Here is a 27899-nt window from a genome sequence, read left to right on the forward strand (position 1 = left end):
TTCAGTCTATTAATAATTGTTATTTTGTCTTCTATCGACAACACGCTGCAGTTTATTTTGCCTATAGATACCATTATTATGGTGTCTATAGACACCATTATTATAGACAGCAGTATTAAAATTAAAAAGCAAAATGACACAATATTTAACTTTGTAGGAGATAACTTTATTCATCACGAGTCCCCTGCCCACCTAAATGCTGATCATTACTTACAGTTTTTGCAGAGGATATTGTCGACACTTCTGGAAGATATCCTCCGGCGAATAAGTAAGAAAATTCCGGAATGCTCGCTTGTAATTAGAAACAAAACACCTGAAATAACTTCACACTGCAGTGACTCGCAGCTGACTGAAAACTAACCCCACCACCATACTCCTGCATTCAAACGGTACAACTATGACGCAACAAGATCACGGGAGACTATTCTGGGTCCACACAGCGGTTAAAGCCAACATTTGATTTTTAACTCCTGTAATGACAAATTAAGACGATTTCTATGCTATATATCTTCGAATAAATAATGGGAAACGAATGCATCAAGCTACAGGAGTAATATTAATAAATCTTCGAATAAATAATGGGAAATGAATGCATCAAGCTGCAGGAGTAATATTTCAGCGTAATAACCAGTGCACTGAAGGTAGCCACTGTAATTTTTTTTTTTTGGTGGGTGGTGGTGGTTCGGATAATCGACGTCTACTGTGGTTGGTTTTTTTTCACCACTTTTCAAAATATCCTACCAGCACCCATGGGCGTAAGAAAGAATCCCGTACACTTGCCAGTAGCACTTTGTTGGGTGCGATTCAACAAGTCATCTCAGTTGTTAACCTGTCGTAAACAGTTTGTTTCATGTGATTCAAACACATAAAAATCCAACGGGTCAAGGTCAGGAGAGCGTGGTGTCAAAAAATGGGACCTCCGCGACCAATCCAATGACTTTGGTAGTAAGCATTGCGGAATTTTCTTCTTATTCGTAGAAAATATGGAGGCTCGGTCATACTGAAACCACATACCATTAACTCCCCCGAATTACGTAAGGGTTGCGTTCCGTGGAACGCTACGTAAGTCGGAATTTCCCCCATGCTTATGCAGCACTCACAACTGTGCTCATTGAATCAAAAAAGAAATGTTCGACGAACATGTAAATAGAATTATTTATTGTAGTTATTCAATTTTTTATCTCATGCGCAGGAAAAATTAGAAAAGCATGCAATTTAAAAAATTTCAAAATTATAAAATTACAAAAAAAGAGAGGCGACCTCTCGAGATCGTTGCCAGAATCGACGACTTCAGCTGATAAGTACGCCGCTGCGGAGATTTAGAAGGGGTCGACCGCTCAACCTTACAAAAGAACATATCAATGGATGACTGGATGGTGGCTTTTTTCTTTTCATCGTAGATTTCTTTGTAGCAAAGCATATCATTCACCCCTTTGTTAACTTTTAAGAATCGTTCGCTGTCAGGATCCATCTTCTCAAATCTCGCCATTTCCGATGCAATTTCACGAAATGCCATTGCCATCTCTCTGGTGATGAAGCATCTCAGCTCCTCATTTGTTTCATCTTGAGCTTCTTCAGCGTTTTCTTCTTTCACTATCGCTGCCTGCAAGTCAATAAGTTCTTCGTTAGATAATGCCTTCTCTTCTTCCTCCATGTTTTTGGCATCAACCTCCAACTGAAGTAGCTGTGCAACCTTTACAATCTTTATCTGTAATCTCTTCATATGATTCGTCTTTTTCAAATCCTTCGAAGCCTTTACGTGGTGTGGGCATAATTTCTTCCATATGCCATTTAAACAACTTTTATTAATTTCCGTCCAGGCCTTAATGTTTAAGATGGCATGGTAAATATTGTAAGATTTCCAAAAGTCTCTTAACATAAAATTTTTCTCATCGTCTACTGCAGACAAAGTAGAATACTGCGTAAATAGTATGCTTTTAAATTCGAAATAACACCCTGATCCATAGATTGGATGATTGAAGTCGTGTTTGGAGGTAGAAATATGACTCTCAGGTTCGGATTGAAATCATCTGGATGCATAGGATGTCCAGGAGCATTAACTAATAGAAGCAAAATCTTGAAAGGAACGTCATCTTTAAAATATTTTTGAACCTCGGGAATGAAGCAGCATTTAAACCAATCCTCAAATATTGTTATCCATGCTTTCTGGTTCAATCAGAAAATGCATGGGTAGGGTGGCTTTATTGATGCTCTTAAATGCACAAGGATTTCCAGAATGGTACACAAGCAGTGGTTTTAATCTGTAATTCCCCGCTGCATTAGTCCCAAGCAAGAGTGTGGCCCTATCTTTTGATGCATTGAAACTTGGCATTGTATTTTCGTCTTTGGCAATGTATGTTCGATCGAGCATTTTTTTCCAATACAGAGCAGTCCCATCGCTAAAAATTTGCTGCGTTGAATAGCCGCCTTCATCAATTTTTTCCAACGCATCACAAAATTTCTCTGAAGCTGCAGAATCGACCCTGGCGACTTTAACCACATACTTTTAACATTGTGGAAACCAGCAAAATGCTTGAACCTATTAAACCACCCGTTGCTTGCCACGAAACTTGGGTTGGGATTCACCATACTTATCCTTAATATCTTTATAAATACTTGTTTTTGCTTGAATGGTTATTAGATTCAGGGGCACTCGCTTGTGAATCTGATTTTCCATCCCTATTATTAATAGCTTTTCCATCTTCGATATAGCACCTGAAGGCTGTTTTGTGATCACTGCTGATCGTAAGTGCATAATGCATTGATCCTTTGACAGTGCACTGTCCTTTAATCCGTTGGTCCCTTTCCCTTCATCATTGTAATATGTAAATAGAAATGAAAAGAGGTTTCTGAAAATTTGTTTTTTATATGATTGAAGATTTCAGTGAATGGGAATGCATTTCACCATAATAGTGTAAAAACCCACACAATTGCAGTTATCGGTATTATCGCAAATGCAATAAGATCGAGTTTAATACCTGTTTATAATAGATTGCGCTAACAGAAAAGCCCAATAAACCGGAAGTGCAAATTGTTTTTGTTTTGCGGTCGATCTCCAGAAATGTGCTTTAGAAAATCACAAAGGCATTCAAAATTGATTCTTATAATGGGAACATATGATAACGATGAAAGTGTAGTGCAATTTCCATCATAAATATGACTTTTTAGAGAGATAAATAGTTTAGTAATATAGCAAAATTTTCAACTTCCAAGGACTTGGAACGAATTAGAAAAAAAAAAAAAAAACACCATGTTATTGGGTTCAACATTACGATATTTTCACAATATCTCCATTTATCCCTACAGATGCAAAATATGTTTCCATATTTTTTTCAGTTTGCACCGGCTGGAAAAAACTTACACAAAGTCGAGTATTACATAAGTCGGAAAGTTCCTGTATTGGCACGTGCACTTAAAGGCACATCTTCCAGAAGTGTCGATAATGTCCTCTGCAAAAACTAAGTAATGATCAGCGGGCAGGCAGTCTCCTACAATGCCGGCCCACATATTGAGGCTAAACCTGAGTTGGAAATGGTATTGTCGAATGGATTTTTTACTGACCATGTATGGAGACTGTGCATGTTCAATATCTCATCTTGTGTAAATGTTGCCTCATCAATCCACAGAATATTGAAGAAAGTCAGTGCAGTTGTTGATATGATTAACCACAAACAAAATTTCTCACACACAAGTGAATCTTGTTTGCAGTGCCTGAACCCTCTACTACGGTATGAATAATCTGTGTTCACACAGTGTGCACCAAACAAAGGTTTTGGAATGATCCATTCATGCAGTAACTTTCATGTGCTGGCAGAGGAATCTAAAGTCACGATATCCAGCACCTCTTCCTCTTCTTTTGTAGAGTATGATCGTGGCCGGCCTCGGTTGTGATTACTGTATGCCATTCCCACAAATTACAATGTCTGCATTTTCTGCTAATGTTAATGCTCTTCAACTCAACATACACATAATAGTTACAGTACCACAGCAACAAACCTTTCGTTACAACCTTACATTTTCATAAAGCATTTTATAAAAATACAGTACTCAGCAGCTGCCATATAATGTACTACCTCTCATCATGATTGGCAATGTACTTGCACAATCAAAGAACAGTGCTGCAGGCCAGGATGAAATTGAAGGATGGTATTATTATTACATGATTGATCATGGTGTGAAAATTCTCCAACAGTTTATAGTTCTTTAAAAAATACAGTAAAAAATGTACATATTTTGTACAACAATCTGATTTGCATACCCCATTTTGTGATGTTCACTAAATTCTAGAAGTGGAAATGGCATCGCTAATCTGTTTAACTATAACTGTAAACCCATTGCTCCTATTTCAAAGTGAGTGCAGACTTTTATGAACCATTTGCTCAATAAATATTGATTTGCATAAATTAGAATTATGTAGCATTAGGGGGCCAAGTCAATCTTCAGTTTAAAGGCATGGTTAAGTAGTAGGTAGCAGCAGTCCCAGGATTTTCCAAAGGCTGTGTTCTGGGGACTTGTCATGCAGCATAAAAAAAAAAAAAAGTTGAGTATCACAGGGATCGTAGTTGGGCACCCCTATTTTTAATATTTATTAATATTAACGAAGGTATATCAAGTCCAATTTCAGTTTGCTGAATTTCTTTGTTGACATAAACTAAAACAACCCACACATATGAAAGGCACTTACTGTTCTGATCAGGAGTGGCATAAGTTGACATTCCATTGAAGTGCACAAAATAGATTTCACTCATCCACAATTAAGTTGGTGTATAGAATGTGGAAATTCATGTTTCTCAATCTGTCATGATGCGGATTAACTTTGTGTATTAACTCTTCCAATTAATTTCATCATGTATATAATGCACAATAAAACATCTTGGAGTTATATTGGCCCATAAATGGGCATTTTTTCCAAACCTGGACCACATCAAAACTAGTCAAGTACACAGATGCTTGCTAAGGTCACCCACAAGGAACCCCAGCCCCCACATATACTGTTTTCATTTTCTTCTTGATATCTTATAGCACCCATCCCTACTAGTGTCACAGGGTAGATACAATCTTCTCAAAGTCAATCAAACCAAGTGACTTATTAAGTACAACCATGACCATTATACAATTTTCTACCACTCTCTTCAAGTGTAGAAGAAATCTGTTCACTGCTCCCATTCCTAGTCTCACCAGCTCAACCAGACCACTTTCTGGACCCAGTTCTCTTCAGTCTCAGGTGCCGAACCTCAACTTCGTGTAACCCTTCAGGGTAGAATCTCTTGCTAAGGCCACTGTGCTGGAGTGGAATTTCTCTATGCACACCCCTCCTTGCACCTGTGCTCTACTCTTTGGGGCAGGAGTGCCTTCTTGTCATTGTCGTAGCAGGGTTTTAGGGGCATTAGCAACTAAAGACATATTGCTGTGTATATTGTCTGTAAATTGCATGTGTTCTGCGGTCAATTTTCTGTTTGCTGGATGAAGAAACCCGTTTCTATGGAAAAAAACGATGCTATCCTTGTCTGAGACCAACTCAGCTATATTGTGAGAAAGGCCCATAAAACTTCCTAACTCTTATCTACAACTAGATGGTGTCCCCTTGTCCCAATCAGGGAAAAGTACCTCTCAAGTAGAGCAATTGTGAAAAAAATAAAATAATAACCTGTAACGGAACACTAAGACCAAGTAATAAAACTTACTTGTACAGAAAAATCAGAAGTAGAACTAATCCTTATATTTGACGGGAAATCATAATAATGAATATAAAAATTAAATAAAATTATGGGGAGGGCAAAATAAATACAGTAAATCTGTAATAAGCTGTGGTACCTAGATACCAACAATTATACCATCTGGGAAATTTGAAATTCAGAAAAACCTCACAAGCCAAACAAAAAAAAAAAAAAAATGCACACCCCAAGAAACCACTGAAACTGACAAGCAAAATTCTGCAAAACATTCTGAAAGATATGAGTAATAAGTTTAAATGAAATAAGATGATGGCATATACTGATGGCCCCTTATGCTAGTGAGAGAATTTTTTACTCTGTTATGGCTACAACTTGTGAAATGTAAGATTTATAATTAGAATATAATGAAAGGCCAAGACTTTTTTGTCACTTCTAAGAGTAGCTACAGAAATCTTGAAAGATACAATTTGAAATAATGCAAAACATTTGAATAGAAGGGAACTCAGCATTCTTGCAGAAAAAAACATTCAAAACCTGCTGGAAAACCTGAAATACCATTATTGTTCACACAAGAAATTCCAGAAAGTATAAATTGTCAAGTAACAAATATCTTTTAAGGATGGCTGAACTCCAACTCAGTAATGTCTTTTTTATAAATGAGTGAGCAGATATCACTCTTCAAATGCTTATTTAATTTGGCCAATGTTAAAATAAGAGAGATTACCATAGCACAAAACCATTTATTAACCATATATCAAAACCATTAGCACAAAACCAATATATGATAGTTACAAAAGGCTAAAAGCAAACTAAAGATGGCATTGGAATACTAATCTCTAATACACACCATGAGTTGCCTCAGTATTGCACTACAAATATGAGGGGTTTGAAAAGATTGATGACCTGAGTATTAAAGGGTAGTGGTACCTTAAGAGATGCTTTGGGGTTAAGGTAATTTTCCTGTAGGTGCACACTAACAGAATCATACTGTTCAACTTGGTCTGCCAGCTCATCAGTATTGCTATTCATGTCTTGGCAATAATGCACCAAGTTTCAAGTAATGTCTTTTTTTTTTTTTTTTTTTTTAATTACAGTGTCTGAAGTTGAAAAAGTAGTGCGAATGACGAAAGACAGAAAAAAATCAATCGGCATGCAGTCATCCAATATTGGGGGGGGGGGAGAACTAATGCCAAAGGCAATTCATGAGGATATGGTTAAAATATTTGAGGATGACGCCCCTTCCTATTCCATGATTAAGAAGTTGGCAGCAAAATTTAAACGAGTGAGAGAGAGAGAGCCTAAAAAATGGCCCATGCTATACTGTGGAAGCATTACAATGTCCATCACTCCACATGTTTTTGACAGTGTGAATGATCTGCTGAGTGATCAACAAGTGACATTTCGGTTCACTGCCAGAGTTTTGAGCATCTCATGTGAACATGTATACCACATAACGGGGTAATTATGAAAAAGGTAGTAATAGTAGTAGTAATTGAGGCATGTGATGCAAGAAAGTCAGCATATGAGCTTATGTTGCATCAGCCAAATAAAAAAAACGATTTCACATATCCATTCCCTCTAAAAGTTTGTCCAGTTTCTCCATGAATTTATTTAATCTATCACATGCCTCCATTACTACTACTACTACAGATGGAAGTTTGTTCCAGCAATTAACCACCCGCTGGCTAAAGGCAAATTTCAGCACACTTATTCTACAACTGTTTTTCCTCAATTTGAATTTATCCCCCTCATGTTCGTAATCTGAGCAAGTGGAAGAATACCATCAGAATTCAGCGTGCTCAACCCCATTCAAGGCCTTATACACCTCAATCAGATCACCTCGCAGGTGCCTAGTCTCCAATTAGTGCCAATTTGAAGAACTTAAAGCCTTTCTTGGTAAGAGGACTGCCTTCATTCTGTTCACTAATCTTGTTGCCCTTCTCTGTACATGCTCAAGCAACTCTACATCCTTCCTAAAATGAGGGCCTCCAGACCTGTACACAGTACTCAAGGCATGGCCCGACTATTGCCTTATACAAAGTGATAATCACCTCCTTTTCCCTACTAGCAAAATAATACCCTATGACCTGTTCTGGCAGCCTGTCTGCATTGCTCAGAAAACTTTATATCTGACTGCACAATTACTCCCAGATCTTTTTCATTTTCCACCACCCTAAGTGGAGTAGCACACAATTGGGACATTCCTCTGGGGTTACTTCTACCCATATGCAGTAGTTTGCATTTGTCAATGTTAAACTTCAATTGCCACTTCTCAGCCCATCTGCTAAAAATTTTCTAGATCCTGTTGCAGTAGCACATTACCATTACTGTCATTAACAACCCTGCCAACCTTTGTATCATCTGCAAAGTTCAACATTAAGCCTGATATACCTTTATCAATATCATTGATAAATAAACAAAACAACAGTGGGCCCAACACCAAACCCTGGGGGACACCACTAAATAACATTAGTCCATGAAGAGCAATGTCGATTGATTACCACTCTCTGTCTTCTCCCACTCAACCACCCTTTTATCCATTGTAGCAACTTACCCTTAATATCATTCTGCTCCAATTTGTACAGTAGTCTTCCATGTGCAACAGTGTCAAAGGCTTTCCTGAAATCCAAGTATATGATATCAAAATTATTTTGCATCCAGTTCCTTTGTAACCACATCATAATATCCAATCAAATTTGTCAGACAAGACTTTTCCTTAACAAACCCATGCTGTGTCTGAATTATTGCTTTAGTCTTGTCCAGATGATCCTGAAATGCATCTTTAACCAGTGACTCCATTATTTTACCCGGAACAGAAGTTAAAATAACTGGTCTGTAATTACTCGTACCACCCTTTGATCCCCCTTTGTGAATTGGGGATACATTTCACAAAGTTGTTGACAGCAGATCAAAATTCAATCATTAGTATTTTAGTATTAGTATTAGCAATGGCCACATTGTGCAAGGAAGCCTATGGCTTATTCTGCACCAGCCAAAAAAAAAATAAAAATAAAAATAAAAAACCCAATAATAATAAATAAATAAAATAAAAAAATTAATAAGAGAAAAGTAAATAGACAACCTATGCATTTCCCCTAATTAACCAGCTGATCTTTGAATTTCACTAAACTCTAAGCCTCTACCAATCCGTGTAGGTTATTTTTTGTTATTTCTGGTTTTTAGGAGCATTAGCAACTAAGGCCATATTGCTCTGGGATATGTGGTGGTCATTCCCTGATCTTTCTGCATCTTCCTTATTTGGTGGTGACAGGTTCGAACCCTGGTCTAATCAAGAAGCGTGTGCTACGCACTGCTGCTCCTTCCCACCTGGCTACGGAGGCGCCTCCGTGTAGGTAACTTATTCCAGTAATTTATAACTCGGTGGCTAAAATAAATGGATGAGATGTGGCTTTGTCACTTCCAACCAAATTCCATGGAGCAATCCAAACAGAGGAAACATAGCTTTTCACCTCCAAAGAAAGCCAAGTTGATTCCTTATGCTGGAAAGGTTATGACATCAGTTTTTTGGGATGCTAACGGAGTGTCGCTAGTGGATTACCTTCAGAAAGGAAAGATAGCCACAGGGGCATATTACACAGAACTTGTAAGACATCTGCAAGAAAATATCAAAGGATTAACACCAAGGAAAGCTCAACATAGGCACTTTTTTCCCCAGGACAAAGTGCCTGCTCACAAGTCTGTCATTGCCGCAGCTGCACTGCATGAGTGCAGCTTTGAAATCTTAAACCATTCTGCATATTCACCAGATCTAATGCCATCAGACTTACTTATTTCGTAATTTGAAAAAAATATCTGATTGAAATCCATTTTTACATCAACAGTAATATTATTGTTGCAGTGAATGCAGTCCTAGAGACCTAAGAGAAAATTTTCCTAACAGCGGAAATCAATGCATTGTAGCATTGGTGGAAGAGTGCAGATCTGCTGGAACGGATGCAGTGAACGGCAATGAAATTAGTGATGCAAAAAGATGGCCTCACCAAGAAAGGCTTCAGTTCTGCACATTGCAGCATCTGGAGACCAGGCATGTGCCTAGGTGAGTTTTTTTTTTTTTTTTTTTTTTTATGAAAACCCCAAACACAAAAGGTATCAAAATCTATTAGTGCATGGGTTGAAGGAGAAGTTTTTTTTCGGGGGTGGGGAGATGCTGGAAACTTTGCTCTAGAGATTAAACGTGGGTTTCACCACTTCAAGCCTCCAATAAGCAGTGTCTAAGGCTTTGAATAAATTGAGCAAGCTCAATGCTGATGGCAATTCTTCCTCTTGCTCAGGCTACACACGAGGGAGCATAAATTAAATTGAGAAAGGATGGTTGCATGATAGATGTGTGAAGGTTTGCCTTCAACCAGCAAGTGTTTGATTGTTGGAACAAACTTCCATCTATTGTTGTGGAAGTGGGTAGTTTGAATAAACTCAAGGAAGAACTAGCAACCTTCAACCAGCAAGTGTTTGATTGTTGGAACAAACTTCCATCTATTGTTGTGGAAGTGGGTAGTTTGAATAAATTCAAGGAAGAACTAGACAAATTATTAGAGAAGACAGAGAGGTGACATAGGAGTTCCTTTTTTGGCTGATGCTTTGAGCTTTTTTTTTCTTGTATCATATGCCACTAATACTACTAACACTGGTGTGTAAAATTTAAGGACCAGTTAGGTTTTCACCAGTAGCTTCTCATAGGAGAAGCTACTGGTTTCCATCTCACGGATATGGGAAAAATATACCAAAGGAACCCCTTTGGTATGGTTTTCCCATATCCGTGAGGTACAGAAATAATGAAGGAAACAACACCGACACAATGGAAACAAAACGGTACAGAGGGACTTAATTCAAAAATGGCAACGTGGCTCTGGCTGCCACGATACAGATGAATCACTGCCAAAGACGGAACAAAGGGAAGAGGTGGTCCTCGGTAGGAGATATGGCCACCCCTAATGTCCTGCATCGACATTATGGCCACCCCTAATGTCGATGCAGGACATTAGGGGTGGACTTTGAGGAGGTGGCACCTCAAAACATTGCCTGTCCATACTTAGAACAATGTTGATAAGTTCTTGTAGTAAAATCGTCCATTCCTCTGTCAGCGCCATCTTCAGCTGGTGAACAAATTTCTTGTGAGTGTGGATGTGCTGCTAGGCATCTCTCCAGCACGTCTCATATGTGTTCGATGGGATTTAGATCGGTGGAATGGGCAGGCCAATCCATACGAACAATGTCTTCCTTTCCAAAAGCATATCAACTGCAGTGCAATGGGGTGTGGCGTTATCATCCATAAACACGAACTCGGGGCCAATGGCACCTCGGAACAGATGCATACGGGGAAGGATTACCTCAGTACAGTAGCGTGCACTGGTTACAGTACTGTTTTCCAGTATCTGGAGTTGTGTACATCCATCCAAGATAACGCCTCCACACACGAGAACACCCCGACGGCCATATTATTATTATTAATAGCCATATGGTGCAAGGAAGCCTTAGGCTTATGCAGCACCAGGGGAAAAAAAAAAAAAAAAAAATTCCGAGTTAGCTTGAGAGAGAGTCAAAAGTAGAACGGAATCACCAAGAAAGAAAAGAATCCTTTTCAGTGATGTTTGCGGGGTGATACCATGTGCCAACCTCTCACCAGATTAGCTGACGTCCAGAATTGCTGCTGAGACTGAATCTACTCTCATCAATAGAGTACCTTAAGTAAAGATTTTGTGGTTTTAACCTTTAGAAATAGTGTTGGTCCTTAAGTTTTGCACACCAGTGTACTAATAATAATACATTTCAAGCAAAAAAACCAAAACCAAGCATGGCAGTAATGGCTGGTCCCCAGACACAATTTCTCTAAAAACTATGAAAAAAATCACTTCAGAAACTACTGCAATGAAAGTTTTACTATACATAGGGAGGTAGAAAAATTTTAAATCATTGATTAATAGTTAACATGGGAATGTTATTTTCAAGGGTCACCTGTCAGGCTACTGGCCACTACTGCTGAGTGAAGGGACTGTTCAGTTTAAAAAAAAAAAAAAAAAAAATCTTAATTTGTAGCTTTTTTTACCTTTTAATTTATTAAACAACTCCAATAACAGTAATATTTAATGGCAAAAATGAATATTTATTAAAAATGACTGGCATCCTGCTTATGAAAATGTACAAATTATATGGCATAATGAGATGTTTTATACAACTATGGTTCAATTAATGAATAGTTAATATAACATCGGCCTTCCACCTCTGCGAGATAGTGGAGGTCCTCTTGGAGGTGGTGGAGAAATTGCTATATCCAAATAGTCACCAATTTGAAAGCGACACTGAGATAACGTTTTGTTATCATCTACTCCTTTCTGACCAGAACATGTAGTTCCTATGTCTCTCATTCTATATCCTGGTCCGCGAGCATCAGGAAAAACAAGAGCAAAATCAAAATAAGTTCCTTTTCTTCGTGCATCAGGATTCACTTCTTTTACCAAACTAGTTAATTCCTTAAGGGTGGCATCCAACCTGAAATATAATGCATATTTAGTTATAAAAGTTTTCTTTTAAAATAGTGATGTGCAAAATTAGGGCTGAGTTACACTGGGTATACTTGTGTAATTTTAAATTCAGGCTAATTCCATCTCACGTAAATCCAACATTCTCAGCATGTGTAAAGAAATAAGAATAATGTAAAAGTTACTTGTATAATTCATATCCAAATAAATAATAAATTAATAATAATAAACCTCTAATTAATTAACAAAACAAATATAGATGTTTTATCATGTTTTAAATGCTGATACTAGATATTACCAACACTTGCACATTTTTACCCTGTTCAATTAAAACCTTCAGATTACAGAAAAAGTACTCAGAGTTACTGAGTGAACAGAACTGTTTTTGAGGTTCTGTTCAAAATGAAATAGCACAAAATGGAGAGGGACTACAAGAAACTAACATGGCTAATCAGCACATGACTAGAATTTGTTAGAGTAGCAGCAGCATTCAAATGCATTGGTTCCTTTCAGCTTAGTGTACTCGCCCTATTTTTTTTTGGTTAACATTCTATGAAAATATGACAGTAATTTTAAATTATTGTAATGCTTCTCTTAGATACTTAGATTTAATATCTAAAATGGGAATATTTGACACTATTCATTTTTATGCTTATGTAGTCCACAAGTTTCCTGATATCAATACAAGAGCATTTTTTTAATGTAAAATTTTCAATAAGTGCTGGATTTATGGAGGTGAGGTTATTCTGCATTTTTTCTGTAAAAATTGTTTCTGGAAGAAACATCAATGCAACCTCAAAAGGCAACATAGATTTATAACCATCTTTATGGCTCTGATTATTTTCATAATGGTATGGATTATTCCATCAAAGGCAAGACATATCACAGGTATTTTTAACACAGTGGAGGTGGCACCTCAAAGCATAGCAAAAGTAGTTCCAGATCACCAGACAGGTGCCCATTATTTTTAATTTCTGGAAAATGTTTTGGTTTTTTAAATGTGCTTAAACAGTGCCAATATATCATCTTTTCTTAATAGACTGCAGTATCATTGTATACTTTAAGTTATAATAAAAATCTAAAAAAAAAAAAAAAAAAAAACCACACTTATTTTCTTCCCTTTTCCAGTTTAAAAGATTGTTAGGTATTTGAAATTTCAGAGATTTATTCATGCACATATATTTCTGCTTATTATGTATATAAATATTATTGAAAAAAAATGCATTATATATATATATATATATATATATATATATATATATATATATATATTCAATAGTATTAGTTACTTCTGCTTTCAGATTCATTTCAAATTTGGTGCAATTCACAGTACAAGAAATTTGAAACTACATATTATGCTTCCTACAGTTTAGTAGCCAATTCACAAAGGGGGATCGAAGGGTGACACGAGTAATTACAGACCAGTTAGTTTAACTTCTGTTCCGGGTAAAATAATGGAGTCACTGGTTAAAGATGCATTGCAGGATCATCTAGACAAGACTGCTGCTGCATGGGTTTGTTAAGGGAAAGTCTTGTCTGACAAATTTGATAGGATATTATGATGTGGTTACAAAGGAACTGGATGCAAAAAATAATTTTGATTTCAGGAAAGCTTTTGACACTGCTGCACATGGAAGACTATTGTACAAATTGGAGCAGAATGGTATTAAGGGCAAGTTGCTACAATGGATAAAAGGATGGTTGAGTGGGAGAAGACAGAGGGTGGTAATTAATGGGTGCTGCTCTTCGTAGATTAATGTTATTAGTGGAGTCCCACAGGGTTCGGTGTTGGGTCCTCTGTTGTTTTGTATATTTATCAATGATATTGATGAAAGTATATCAGGCTTAGTGTTGAAGTTTGCAGATGATACAAAGGTTGGCAGGGTTGTTAATGACAGTAATGGCAGTGTGCTACTGCAACAGGATTAGATTATTTTTGGCAGATGGGCTAAGAAGTGGCAACTGAAGTTTAACCTTGACAAATGCAAAGTACTGCATATGGGTAGAAGTAACCCCAAAGAAACATACCAACTGTGTGGTACTACACTTAAGGTTGTAGAAAAGGAAAAAGACCTGGGAGTAATTGTGCAGGCAGATATGAAGTTTTCTGAGCAATGCAGACAGGCTGCCAGAGCAGGTCATGGGGTTTTGTCAGTGATGTATAGGGATTTTTCTAGCAGGGAAAGGGAGGTGATTGTCACTCGGTATAATATAAGGCAATGGTCGGGCCGCGCCTTGAGTGCTGCGTACAGGTCTGGAGGCCTCATTTTGGGAGGGATGTAGATTTGCTTGAGCATGTACAGAGAAGGGCAACAAGATTGGTGAGGGAATGAATGGGTCCTCTTACCAAGAGAGGCTTAAATTCTGCAAATTGCAGTGGCCGGAGACTAGGCATCTGCACGGTGGTCTGATTGAGGTGTATAAGGCCTTGAATGGGTTGAGCACGCTGAATTCTGATGGGATCCTTCCACTTGTTCAGATTACGAACCTAAGGGGGCATAAATTCAAATTAAGAAAAGACAGATGTAGAATAGATGTGTGGAAATTTGTCTTTAGCCAGCGGGTGGTTAATTGCTGGAGCAAACTTCCATCTGTCATTGTGGAAGTTGATAGGTTAAATAAATTTAAGGAGGAACTGGACAGGCATTTGGAGGGAATGGTGCGTTTTTTTTTTTGGCTGATGCTGCATAAGCTTGTACACTTGCTTTCTTGCATCACATGCCACTACTACTTGAGAAAATATCAGGTTTCACATTCCTGTCTTTACTATGTGTAAGCAATAATAAACCTTTCAAAAAGAACTAGGGCCAGGCTTAGATGTTCATTGAACTAGTGGAATAAGAAAAATAACTAACTCTAAATAAATAGCATCGGTGATTGCCTCCTACCATGCTATTCTTCATGCAAAAAGCCAAATATTTGCAAATATAGCGTTGTGTTGGGTCACCTGATAGGTTCTTGCATGCAATTTCTGTATTAAATAAAAAATAACTCCAAAAAATTCATATTTTTAATTATTGATTAATAGTTACTAATTAAGATCGAAAGAGTGATAAAGCTCAATATGTCCTACTAATTTTATTATTATAAACCATAAAAGGAAACCTCATACTTTTATGCAGGAACAGAATTCTCTCAACACTCAGGTTAAAAGGATTATGTGATTATATAATTATACGAATAAATGTCCCATATGTAATATTAAATCAATTATGAAAATTACATTAAAATTATATAAATAAATACTTATTAAAAGATTGTCATGCATTCAATTCTCATCCCCAACACAATGCATCAATAAGCACAATATGGCCTTAACAGCCCTTGTGTCATTAAACAACAAACCCACAACAAAAATGCATCAAGAAAAGCCAGGAGAAGTCAACAGCCATCAACACCCCCAAAAACCAAACCAAACTTTTCTTGATGCATTGTGTTGGGGATAAGAATTGAATGCATGACATTCTTTTAATAAGTATTTATTTATATAATTTTAATGTCATTTTTGTAATTGATTTAATATTAAATACGGGATATTTATTTGTATAATTATATAATCACATAATCCTTAACGCGAGTGTTGAGAGAATTCTGTTCCTACATAAAGGTATGAGGTTTCCTTTTATAATTTATAATGATTAACAGTTAATACAGGAATGTTAATGTTAATTGCACACAGTTGCCTTTCAGGTGATTCACCGCCACCACCAGGTCATTTCTTGAAGATGACAGAATACTATGTATTATCCTAACTATTTTAGAAATAGTTATTCATGTCTTTTTTCTGGTTGATTACCCCCCCCCCTTGTCCTCAAGACTCCAGAGGTTACAGAATTTCAAATTCTGTAACCTCTTCCCAAATGTGACTCTCGATGCTCTCAACTCGCTCAATGTCAACATCAACCTATGGTATATCAATAAGTCATATAGCAATGATATCTTGGTCTATCTTGCTGTTCGTAAAAGACAGTTGTGTAAGTGCCAGTCCTAGTTTGCCGATGTAATTTTATGTTTAGCCCAACTTGTAGTCCTTTTTAGTTTTGTTATCTGTGTAAGGAATCAACAATGTATACAACTTATGTTAATAAAGAATTTTATTATTATATGCAGATGGAATAAAAAATGAAAATGGTGGAAAGAGAATGATGCAAATACAGTTTGTGCACATGCCAATGGTATAAAGATATGACCATCCTTAACAAATTTTATGCAACCTTCAACTGGTTATGGTTACATGTAAAAACGATTTTTCCATAGGAACAACGAACAGCAACTTTTTGTAACCCGTTTCATGAAGTTTATCTAAATGTTTACTACATACATTTGTATTAACATGCACTGTTCACTTAATAAATAGATTTAATTTTATAAACAAATCACAGTAAGTGGAGAATACAAATTATCTTTATAGTTTCATTGCTAAATCAAAAAATAAAAAAGTAAATAAATAAGGAAAGAAAACACAGTTTATCCCATTAACACAATGAATAAAGCTAATAGACAGGTGCCCTTTAAGCATAATATAATCAGCGAAAATGATTATTGCAACAAGAGAAGTCAGTCTGTTAACATTTGGTGTAGTGTTTCATTCACACCAATATGAGATTCCCAAGCGGGAGAACAAAAAAAAAAAAAAAAAAAAACACACACACACACACACAAATATAAAGAGAACTACCATCAATACATGCGTGGTATAAACTTTTTAGAGAAACGCAGTGTACTTCACAAGAAAAAATGGTAACAACTGTACATTTACACTTATGTTTTTAACATGTCAATAAAACAGTTTCGCTACACCAGTGGTACAGAAATTGTCAGTCATGACACTTTTATGGACTGCAAAATAGATTTAATGGTTGTGAAAACGTTATACATTAGCACAGTTATAACCAAAAATGTCAATGAAAGGAAGAAAGCAGTGCCTGCCACCAAAGAATTTTAACTTTTTGAGTTAAAATTAAATTTTTTATGGTATTAGTTTATTATCCTCCCACCAGTAGTTATGATGTCACCACTCCAGCAATACAACCTTTGTTGACATTAAACATGTGCAAACTATAAAAAGTAAATATACATTGTGAGGAGATAACTAACTACTGTACTGCAGTGGGAGGATAATAGACAGGTACCACTTTTAAACTATCTGGATAATTTTTACCATATCATTTATGTACCAAAGCAGCTAAGGCATTAGTGCATTATTTCTGTAAGTTGATTGTATTCTATGGTTCAGTTTTGTCTATTGTTCTGGAAAATAACCAAGTTACCAAGGAAAAATACAATGCAACTTTTGCCCACCCTGACCACATTGCAAAAAAAGTCCACAAAAATTTCTCCCACACAATGGGATTTCAAATCTAGATCTTTCCATGTAGGAATGGAAGGATAACCATCTTATCCACTGTGTTACATACAAGGGTTATCTGCATATATCTACATGCAGTGGATTGTCCAACACTGGAATAAGTTGCCTCCCAACATGGCAGATGTAATCACAGTTTGAATAAATTCGAAGAAAAATTGAATGGTTAACTTTTGGAATTGGGAATGGTATGAATAAGGTTTTACTTTATATACAGAGTGGGATGTGATAAGAGTTACAGCTATGTACTAATATGGCATTGGGCCACCCTTCACTTTTAAAACAGCTTGTATTCTAATTGAAACAGATTCAAATAAATCTTGAACTGTCTTAAGAGTAATATTGGACCATTCTTCATATAAGGACATTTCAAACCCCTTGAGTGAAGTTGAGGAAATCTGCTTCTCACTCTCCTCTCCAAATTAGATCATGTCAATTCATTGTACAACAGTTTAGTGCATGACAAATTGGTGTACGAGACAATTCAGTACATGACACTTTGCCATAGGTGATAAATTGGTATACAGCAATTTGGTGGCTATGACAATTCGGTGAATTCTTTGGGAGAATTCAGTGTATGGCAAAGCGAGACAGAAAATGCAAACTTTTAATGTGGCATGTTGTAAATAGTGTATTTGGTGATCAGAATAGCATTCTTGATATTTTATATTTTTGATGGAGTGTACTATCCACCTTTGTTTTTTTAATTCACACTTTAGTAGGACCTCTTTTTTAATAGGATCTCCTTTTTTTTTAAGGAGATCCTATTAAAAAAGTGCCACAAACAGGTTAAAGATTGAGATCCAAGGTAAATGGATATGAAACAATGGATTTGAGAAAGCGGAAATAAGAATTATAAAAAAATAGATGCTAGAAGAGAAAGCTTTTGTTGTCAGTTTGACAGCAAAGGAAGAACTCAGTTGCAACTTAAAAAGTGTGATTAACTATTTGGTAATAGAAATACCAAACCACTTTTCTTGCTTGTGAGACTTACATTCATAGTTCTGATTTCTCGTGATATATATATAAAATCTTATGTCTTTTTTTTTTCTCTCTTTCTTTCACAAGTTGTGAAAGAAAGAGAGAAAAAAAAAAAAAAAATTGTTATATATTGATAGAACTGATCTACACAAGGAGAAATCGCAAACAGCAAAATGACATTAACAGAAACCAAAGCAATGTTTTCCAAAAAGTTCTATTACTTATTAATGGGGAAGAAAACTGTCACCAGAAGAAAGTGACAAACTAGAAATCTCATGCCTAAATTTGCTGTCTATTGAATTGCACTTCCTCAAATGTCCACATCCTTAGAAACCACAATAGTCATGAAACATGGTCATGGTGGTGATATTCTCATACAATTTTAACAGCAAAGAATAACTTGTTATATCAAGTCTCATGTTAATATTAACTGACTACATTTAAACCTTCTTTTACAGACCTTCCTGCATGTTTTCACATGTCACATGCACTTGATTGGACATGTTCATTATACAGCCCTATTTTCACCACAATGTCCCTTTTTCAAAATAATTTTTTTTCTTGTGCCTGTGGTTTTTTTTTTTTTTTTTGTTTAGTGGTTTCATTACAATCTTCTCTTAATAAATCAAAATACAAAATCTACCAATCCAGTTTTTGGACTTGCTAATGTTAAATTAGCAAGTAGATACTTAGGGCCGGTATTTATGAATGATGAAGCCTTAAACCATGGCACATGCAAAAATAAAGTAAGGTATGTAAAAAAAAAAAAAAAATGTAAATTAGATAATACTTACCATGTATAAATTTGTAACTCACTACCAGGTACATTGCCCCTAGAATAGTCACCTAGAGAATGATGCCTTCCTGTATTAATAAACACTCGCAATAGTAATGGGCAAGTCTGAAATGATATCATGTAGAAAATAAGCAATCATTGAATATGTTTACATATACCAAATATTTATAAGCAATACATATTGAGCTTACACTGTGTGTATATACATACATTCACAGACAATGCTGGACATATATCCTATGTATTCTAAAATACATTATATGTTTAAATATTGTTTATGAACAAAAAAGCTGTAGGCACTATGAAATTCATATTCTTAGGACAAATATTGACTGTAAAAATATCATTTTGGGGGTGGGGGGAGTCAGGAATATATTACTAATGAACAAAATAATGAGCACATTCCGATAGAATGCTTCCCTACAACTTTCTGAGCATATGTTGACTTATTGCAATTTATTGGCTTCAATGCTTTCCTTGCCTTCTAATAGGTTATCTTCAGCTCTCTCTCTCTTGAACCTTGTATCAACTTTTCCTCCTTCCACTGCATGCCTCTGAGTACACAGTGTCCTCCTTGGCAGTTGATTCATACATACATGTTTTGTAGCTGAACATCCCATGATATCATGGTTCTTTGCACTATATCGAGTTTGCGCAAGGGCACCACAACAGGCCATTTGTGGTGTGTCCATATTTGTGACACATGAAGTATCTTAAGGGATTTGGTATGTATGGCCTTGCTTGGCAGTGTCAGTACCCAGCTGTGATGGAATTAGAAGACATTGGCAAGTTGAAAGTAACGGTGAGGTTTCTAGTGGGTACCAGATTCCCACCCCTATGTCCAAATATTCCCCATACAGCTGTCACTCCTTGTGGCTTAAAATCAGAAGATTTCTTCCTCAGCTACTTCCATAAGATCCCACTTGGAGGTCATGCCATGAGATGAATATAGTGTTTTCATGGGGGAGTAACTGTAATCAGTATTCCTCTAATACAGGTGGCTCAAAGAAGCTGTTCCAAATGCTTCTCCCTTTTAGTTTTGATTTAAAAGTCACCAGAATGTAGCTGTTTCACTGATTTACAACTGCCAACCCTTCTAGTCCCTTCTGTATAAAGAAGGGTGACATCTGTTATGGGCTTTCTGCTAGTGGAGCAGATTATCAGGAAGTGATGTGCAGGTCTTGATACCTCCTTTGTTCTGAGTATTTTTGTTGCTGTGGTAGCATTACTATCAATGTCATTTTCTAGTAGAGACCATGTGGGGTCAAAGAAGAAAAGTTTAGATTATCAGAATTCACGAGTTTTTTTTTTATTTTTTTATTATTATTATTTTGGTTCAGTACCCAAGGCTCCACACCCATCATGGAGTCCAAATGGAATGCCCACTATGCAGCAAGCAGTAAATGCATTTGGGAGTGGGATGCCAGGGCTACCCAGCCACTATACCTATATTGCCACCAGGCCAAATCCCATCCCTTGGACTATGAGGGTACGGACATGGCACTGACACTGTTGACCCTTGCAGGTGAACCAACTAGTCCATTGAGGATCACCCTTCTTGTTGAAGCAGGGCCCCTCAAACACCAGGAACCCCCCCCCCCAGTTTTCCGAGTTTCCATGGATAGCAGTACACTGCAAACACTCTGGATTCCTATGATGTCAGCCTAGAACCTAGGCTGTGGGTGTTGGATCCTAGGATGGTAATCTGGGTAAACAGCACCATTACTGGGAAGTCCCCTCACCAAATATAGGTACTCACATCAAGAAGAAAAAAAAAAAAGTTGGAATACATAAAACAGCAGCTGGACAACTAAAGGAAATTGCAGAACTGAGAGAAGCTCAGAGTAATAATTTAAGCAAATGTGAAAAAAATGCAAGTCAGATCTAAGATCAGATAATTGCCTTCACCATATCTGCACTCAGATTTTCTTATTCCAGGCCTTACCAAATGGCAGAAAGAAAAGTGGAACAAAAACAATAGATAGGACTGTAGAAGGGTTGAAGAAAACTGGACTGAAGAAATCAGTGCATTCAGCAAAGAACAGAATGTTTTGTCTCACTGAACAACAATAGTATGCAAATGTGGGCTAAACAGTATTGATCTGAAGGATGAGAAAGTTTTGTTAAGTTATGAAACAAAAATTAATTTGAATAGCAGCAATGTTGTGGGGTTTACACAGTTGCAATGATCTTTACATGTGCTGCTGCAAGATCCAACCAATCTGGAGATGTTTCTCAGCACCAACCATACAAGAGTTTGAAATTTTGACGCATCAGTGTTTTAGGCACTTCACTGTAAATGCTGTAATACACAAATACTTCTTTCTTAAATGATATCGTCTGCAAAAAAGAGCCATTCAACAATGTAATTCATTTCTCAAGATGATTCTGTTGCATGTCACAGAGAATGTTCAGAACTTTTTGTCCTCCAAAAATGTTATTGCCATCAACTGCTTTTATTTGGTTCATTAGTACACTGGCGTGCAAAATTTAAGGACTAGTCAGGTTTTCATCTGTAGCTTCTCATAGGAGTAGCCTAGATATAGGAAAAGCATACCAAAGGAACCTCGTGAGGTAGAGATATAATGAAGGTAACAACACCTACACGACAACGGAAACAAAATGGTAAAGAGGGACTTTATTCAAAAATGGCAACATAGCACTGGCTGCCATGATATAGATGCATCACTGCCAAAGATGGAACAAAGGGAAGAGGTAGTCCTCAGTATGAGATATGGCCACCCCTAATGTCGATGCAGGCTTTGCATCACCTATCCATACTTAGAACAATGTTGTTGATAAGTTCTTGTAGTAAAATCATCCATTTCTCTGTCAATGCCATCTTCAGCTGGTGAACATTTTCTGGTGAGTGTGGACATGCCGCTAGGTGTCTCCCCAGAGCATCCCATATGTGTTCGATGGGATTTAGATTGGCAGAACGGGCAGGCCAATCCATACAAACAATGTCCTCACTTTCCAAAAGCATATCAACAGCTGTAGTTCGATGGAGTGTGGTGTTATCATCCATAAACACGAACTCGGGGCCAATGGCACCTTGGAACAGATGCACGTGTGGAAGGATACCCCAGTACAGTAGTGTGCACCGGGTACAGTACCACCTTCCAGTATCTGGAGTTGTGTACGTCCATCCAAGATAATGCCTCCCCAGATGAGAACACCTCAACCGCCATATCGATCCCTTTCAGTGATGTTTGCGTGGTGATACCACGTGCCAACCTCTCGCCAGATTAGCTGACGTCCAGAATTGCTGCTGAGACTGAATCTACTTTTATCAGTAAAGAGCAATAGATTCAAATTAAGTAAAGATTTTGTGGTTGTCACCTTTAGAAAGTGTTGGTCCTTAAGTTTTGCACACCAATGTATTATATTCCCCCCCCCCTTTTTGGCAAAATCGATATTTTCCAATAGTCTGTTTGTTTGTTTGTTATTTGGTTTTTAGGAGCATTAGCAACTAAGGCCATATTGCTCCGGGAATATGCGGTGGTCATTCCCTGACCTTTCCGCATCCTCCATATTTGGTGGTGACTGGCTCGAATCCCCCCCCCCAATAGTCAGTATCACCCTAAGAATAAGACTCAATTTTTATGTTTTTATTTTTTTAAATGAACAAATAAGAAATTCTGGGAATAGTTTTCTTTGTTCATGAAGAAAAATATAAAAAAAAAAAAATATATATATATAATAATAAGAATGGGGGTGGGGGGGGACAGAACAGATAAATCTGAAGGTTGTTAGCCATATGAGCTGCTGCAGCAAGTGGTTGTGGTCCGCAAGACTAGTTCCTCTCCACTAATTATGCATTTTTCAAAACATAATTTAATTTTTTAATCTGTATTTACAGTTTTTTTCCCATTTAATAATTAAATATGAAAATCTACCAATTATTACATGATTATAATAATATTGCTATATTAGGAAAATACATAAAATACGAGAAAACAATATAGAGCAATTGAGTATTATTGATAAATGGATATTTTCAAAAGTCAATGTAAAACTACATTTTGTGACATGCTAATTTTAAACCTGGGGGAAGCATAATACTTGAAGGCTGCATACATGGCTATGGGCCACACAGCCCACGGGTTTGATGCCTCTATACTAAAGCACTTTTGAAGTAGAAATGCATTTAAATATTAGTGCCTTTTGTTGAGACAAAAATCAACTAAACTTTTTTTTTTTTTTTTGTAGTTGTTGGCACATCGCTTCTGTGGCCATAGTGCACCTCCCAAGGTTTTTGCAGTACATGTACTCTGATCCAAGCCCAAGGCAGGATTCGAACCCGCGACCTTTGGGTTGCCAGGCAGGCACTTTACCCACCTGGCTAGCCTGGTTGGCTAAACTAAACTGTTGGATTTTCAATAAAAATATTTTGCATATTTGCAACTTTAGTTCCAAATGAGAGAATTTTCTTGAAAGAGGTACAGGCAATAAATGAAAAGAGTAGCAGGTTGACAAGTGACAGTGTCTAAAATGATGTCGCTTAATCTGAATCTAAAATAATTTTTAAATCGTTTTATTTTTGTAGTACCATGCTTTTTTTTTTTTAGGCACATCCTATTGTTTTCACCATGTCTGTATGTCTGCATATAACAACTCTACTTCCAGTGGACGATTTATGAAATTTTATATTTTGTTTTTTTAGAAAGATTTGTCAAGCCATCCCAAATTTCATTAAAATTGGACAAACAGAAATCCAAAAATTATTTTCTTTTTTAAACACAATTTTGAACAAAAATAAAGAAATTATGCTTTGCATGTATTGTTACACAAGACTCACAAATGTGGCATTGCTTTTGAAGAGAAACATATATATACAGTCAAAATTTCCTCATTTATAACCGTTATTCACTATATCAGTGATGAAGATAGATTCAAAAAACAAAAAAAATATTAGAGAGAAAAAAATAACACAGTATTAGTATATACCTACATATTATTTGTATTAATATGCTTGTATTCGGTTTTTAAATCGATCCAGCCAACAGATGTTACATACAAAATCGTCGCATCCAAATTGTTTAGCAAATTTTTCCGCTTGAGCCTTCGAGATCAGACCATTTATTGAAAATCCAGCACTTCTTTCTGTAGTGAACCATCAAAGTAAAGCTTCATCAGTGTTTGTAACCTCGCACTTTCTAATTTTTTTTTTTTTTTTTCAGTTATGTTCTTTTCCAGTGCTGATATGTAAACACATTTATTCTTCCACAATGTCAATACTGTTCAAGAGGACAAAGAAACGTTCTAACTCACAAATAATTTTGACTTTTTTGCAAATTGAGATACTTTCTTTTGTTAGTAGACATTTTTCCGAAGGAAGGGTTCATTTCTAACTGATTTTATTTAAAATGACAGTAAAGTGATCTGCATACAAGCATATAAAGTTCTTAGAAGTCCTGAAATGCATATAAAATTTTTAGAAATCCTGTTGACAAAATTCTTAGAAGTCCTGAAATAAATTTATGGTTCAATGGATACAAGACAATCCATAAATGCAACAAGCGGAATGCCAATGCACTATTGTATAGCCTCCGAAAGGACAAGGTATTAAACCAGCCGCTAATCCGATGCATATGGTCATAAAAGCTAAGTAGTCCTTTTCATTTTTGTCTATTCCAAGGATTGGGTTTTTCAACTACCCGAGCAATCACAAGTGTTTGCATAGTTACCAAAATTTATACAGTATATCCGTGTAGTATGCTTGTTATAACAGTGAGCAATTGTATGGGAATACTCATAAATTAAAATCATTATGGCTTTTTGCTCGTTACAGCCGTGATCTCGTTATTTCTGTGCTCATTATAACCAAGTTCAATTGTATATAGAGAAAAGAGACTTAAAAAAGTATATGGGAGAAGAGCAATATTATACAGTTATAACTGAACTGAAGAGATAAGTTCAGAGTTTTGAGAAGCGAAAAGTTTACTTTTCACTTATATTAATCACATTTAATAATAATAAAAAAATAAATAAAAAAAATGCCAAACATGCCTAAAAATGTAACACACCACATACTTTAACTTATTGTTTGCATTCTTTAGTCTCCTCATACTGTATTTACCATATATGTATTATATTTTCATCTTTTCAAATTTTAATGGATATTTCTATTACAGTGTGCTGTTTTTTATTTCTCCATGAACAAAAATATAAAATACGAAACAAGGGAATACACCTTTATTGTATAAATAATAAAAAACAAAAAATGTGTAATCATATTTGTGAGTTGACAAAGTAATTACGTTTCATGATTCAAATATAAACAAAATACTAGAATTATTAGTCACTTTCACTTTAAAGTTTATAAAACTGTTTATAAAATTGCATTAGTGTGACTTTTCACACTAATGTAAAAAAAAATTTACATAAATAATAATAGAGACCATTTTACACATATAATAATTGAAACATTTTACATTATTAAACAAAGCATACAAGCAGAAACAGTACCCAATTCCTGTAGAAGCAGCAGCAACTATCTAGCAAGAAACATACCTGTTTATATTATGCCGAAAGAGAAAATTGCAGTAAAATAAAAGACAAGAACAGTAACAAAAAGTGTCTTGTGATACTTTAGAGATTCTTAACACACAATTCTGATTAAATAATAACTGTTTACTTCCAAAACTACTCAAGTAAGACTGTGTCCATGAAGCTATAGCATTAACCTTGAACCAACAATTAATGTGCAATTGATATTTTAGAGATCCATACACTGGAAATACCAAGTTAAAGACTGTTTCCTAGACATGCTTGCACTTGGTCATCAGGCAACACAGAAGCAGCCCCCTAGGCAGAATGCGCTGGTCCCACAGGAACTAGTAGTTGTTGGTGACTCTATTGTCAGGGAAACGGGGAACATGCTTTGTAAAAAGGATAGGTGGAATAGGACCAGGGTATGTCTGCCAGGGGCAAAGGTTGATGACGTTGTAGAGCGGATATCATCTTTTAAGGGCACAAAAGGTGATATAGTTGTACACGTTGGCACCAATGATATTAAAAGTAGGAGACCGGCGGAATTACTTAGCAAGTACAGGTCACTGTTGAAAAAAAGCCGTGAATTAGGGTTGAACTTGAAAGTGTCTGCAATTCTGCCCAGACACGATAGGAGGGAGTATATGATGAGAGCTTTGTCGATCAATTCGGCCCTGGAGGGATTGTGCAAGGCTCAAGGGGTAGAATTTTTTTCAGCCTGGACTGTACTTGTTAACAGGAGAGATTGCTTCTACAGGGACGGGATACACTTAAATAGAAAGGGTGCAAGAATTTTTGCTGATGCTGTCGAGGCAGTGTTAGGTGGGTCGGAAAACTGCTAGTTGGGGGGGATACAAGGACTAATAGATTAACAGTAGCCACTGGCAGAGGTGGAAGTGATTCTTGCACTGCTTCTATTGAAATGAGCAGAAGTCTGAAAAACAAGATGCAGGATATTTCAGAGATTGCTGGTAGTCATTGCGGTACAAGTAAACACATGGGTTGTGTTAGGGTAGCTAAGAATAGAAACAGGTGCAGATATACTTGCGTGTACACCAATGCTAGGAGTTTAGTAAATAAATTTGATGAATTTGAGGTATTGCTCAAAACATCGAAGGCAGATATTGTTGGGATATCAGAGACGTGGTGTCACACAGATATAAGGGATGCAGAACTGCAATTTGGGGAGTACAACGTCTACAGAAAGGATAGACAGGATAGGAGGGGAGGAGGGGTTATGCTATTAATTAAGAAACACAAAGTCCAAGGAAGTGACGCCAGTCGACATCGATGGACAGGGCAGTGTCGAGTCAGTTTGGTGTGACATAAGCATAGGGAAATCAAAATTGAGAGTAGGAGTGTGCTATAGGCCTAATGACTCTGATGAGTATAATAAGATATTGTACAGGGAAATAGAGTGGGCCAGTAAATCAGAGAGTCTTATAATGGGGGATATTAATTTCCCAGATATTGACTGGAATTTGTGGGTTGGTCACTCGCACACTAGCAAGGCTTTTGTGGATTTATTGGATGATTGTTTTCTACATCAGCATGTTCGTGAGGCAACAAGAGGGAGCAATACTCTTGATCTGATTATCAGTAGTGATTCTTCATGCATTAAGAACCTGCAGATAAATGAACCACTAGGTGGCAGTGATCACAGTGTGTTGAAGTGGGATTTACTCAAGGAGGTAACTACCATCAGAGGTAAAGGGAAGGGTTTTTGTTTTCGTAAAGGAGACTATGATGGTCTGAGACAGTATTTAAATTCTGTACAGTGGGACCAACTGATGATGTTACCAACAGCAAACTCAAAATGGGAAGCATTCAAGGAACTAATCTTGGAGGCTACCAGGCTTTACATACCAACTAAGAAATATTGTTCAAGGTTCAGGCCTAAATGGACGTCAGATGAACTAATGAGACATGTGGCAGAAAAGAAAAATGCATGGGATACATACAAATTAATGGGTGACATGGAAGCCTATGATAGATATAAGTTGGTCTGTAACCAAGTCACAAAGGAGATTAGGCAGGCAAAGGCAGACTACGAAAAATCCTTGGCAAAGGATGCAAAGAAAAACAGAAAA

The 27899-nt window shown here is 36.6% G+C and overlaps 1 protein-coding gene across 1 annotated transcript in view; it reads right to left on the minus strand.

The window, feature by feature from the left end:
* Nucleotides 1–11775: 11775 nt before the first annotated feature.
* The window catches only part of Bin1 (histone deacetylase complex subunit SAP18), a 29009-nt gene continuing 12885 nt past the window's right edge, over nucleotides 11776–27899 (minus strand). Inside the window, exons 2-3 of the mRNA XM_090381372.1 lie at nucleotides 19313–19419; nucleotides 11776–12182 (exon numbers count right to left, since the gene is read on the minus strand). Coding sequence (XP_090237498.1) covers nucleotides 11891–12182; nucleotides 19313–19419 — 399 coding nt within the window. The 3' untranslated portion in view covers nucleotides 11776–11890. The remainder of the gene's footprint in view (nucleotides 12183–19312; nucleotides 19420–27899) is intronic.

The sequence above is a fragment of the Mastigoproctus giganteus genome, chromosome 9, assembly GCF_048544385.1.
Source record: "Mastigoproctus giganteus isolate SK-2022 chromosome 9, ASM4854438v1, whole genome shotgun sequence".
Classification (NCBI taxonomy): domain Eukaryota; kingdom Metazoa; phylum Arthropoda; class Arachnida; order Uropygi; family Thelyphonidae; genus Mastigoproctus; species Mastigoproctus giganteus.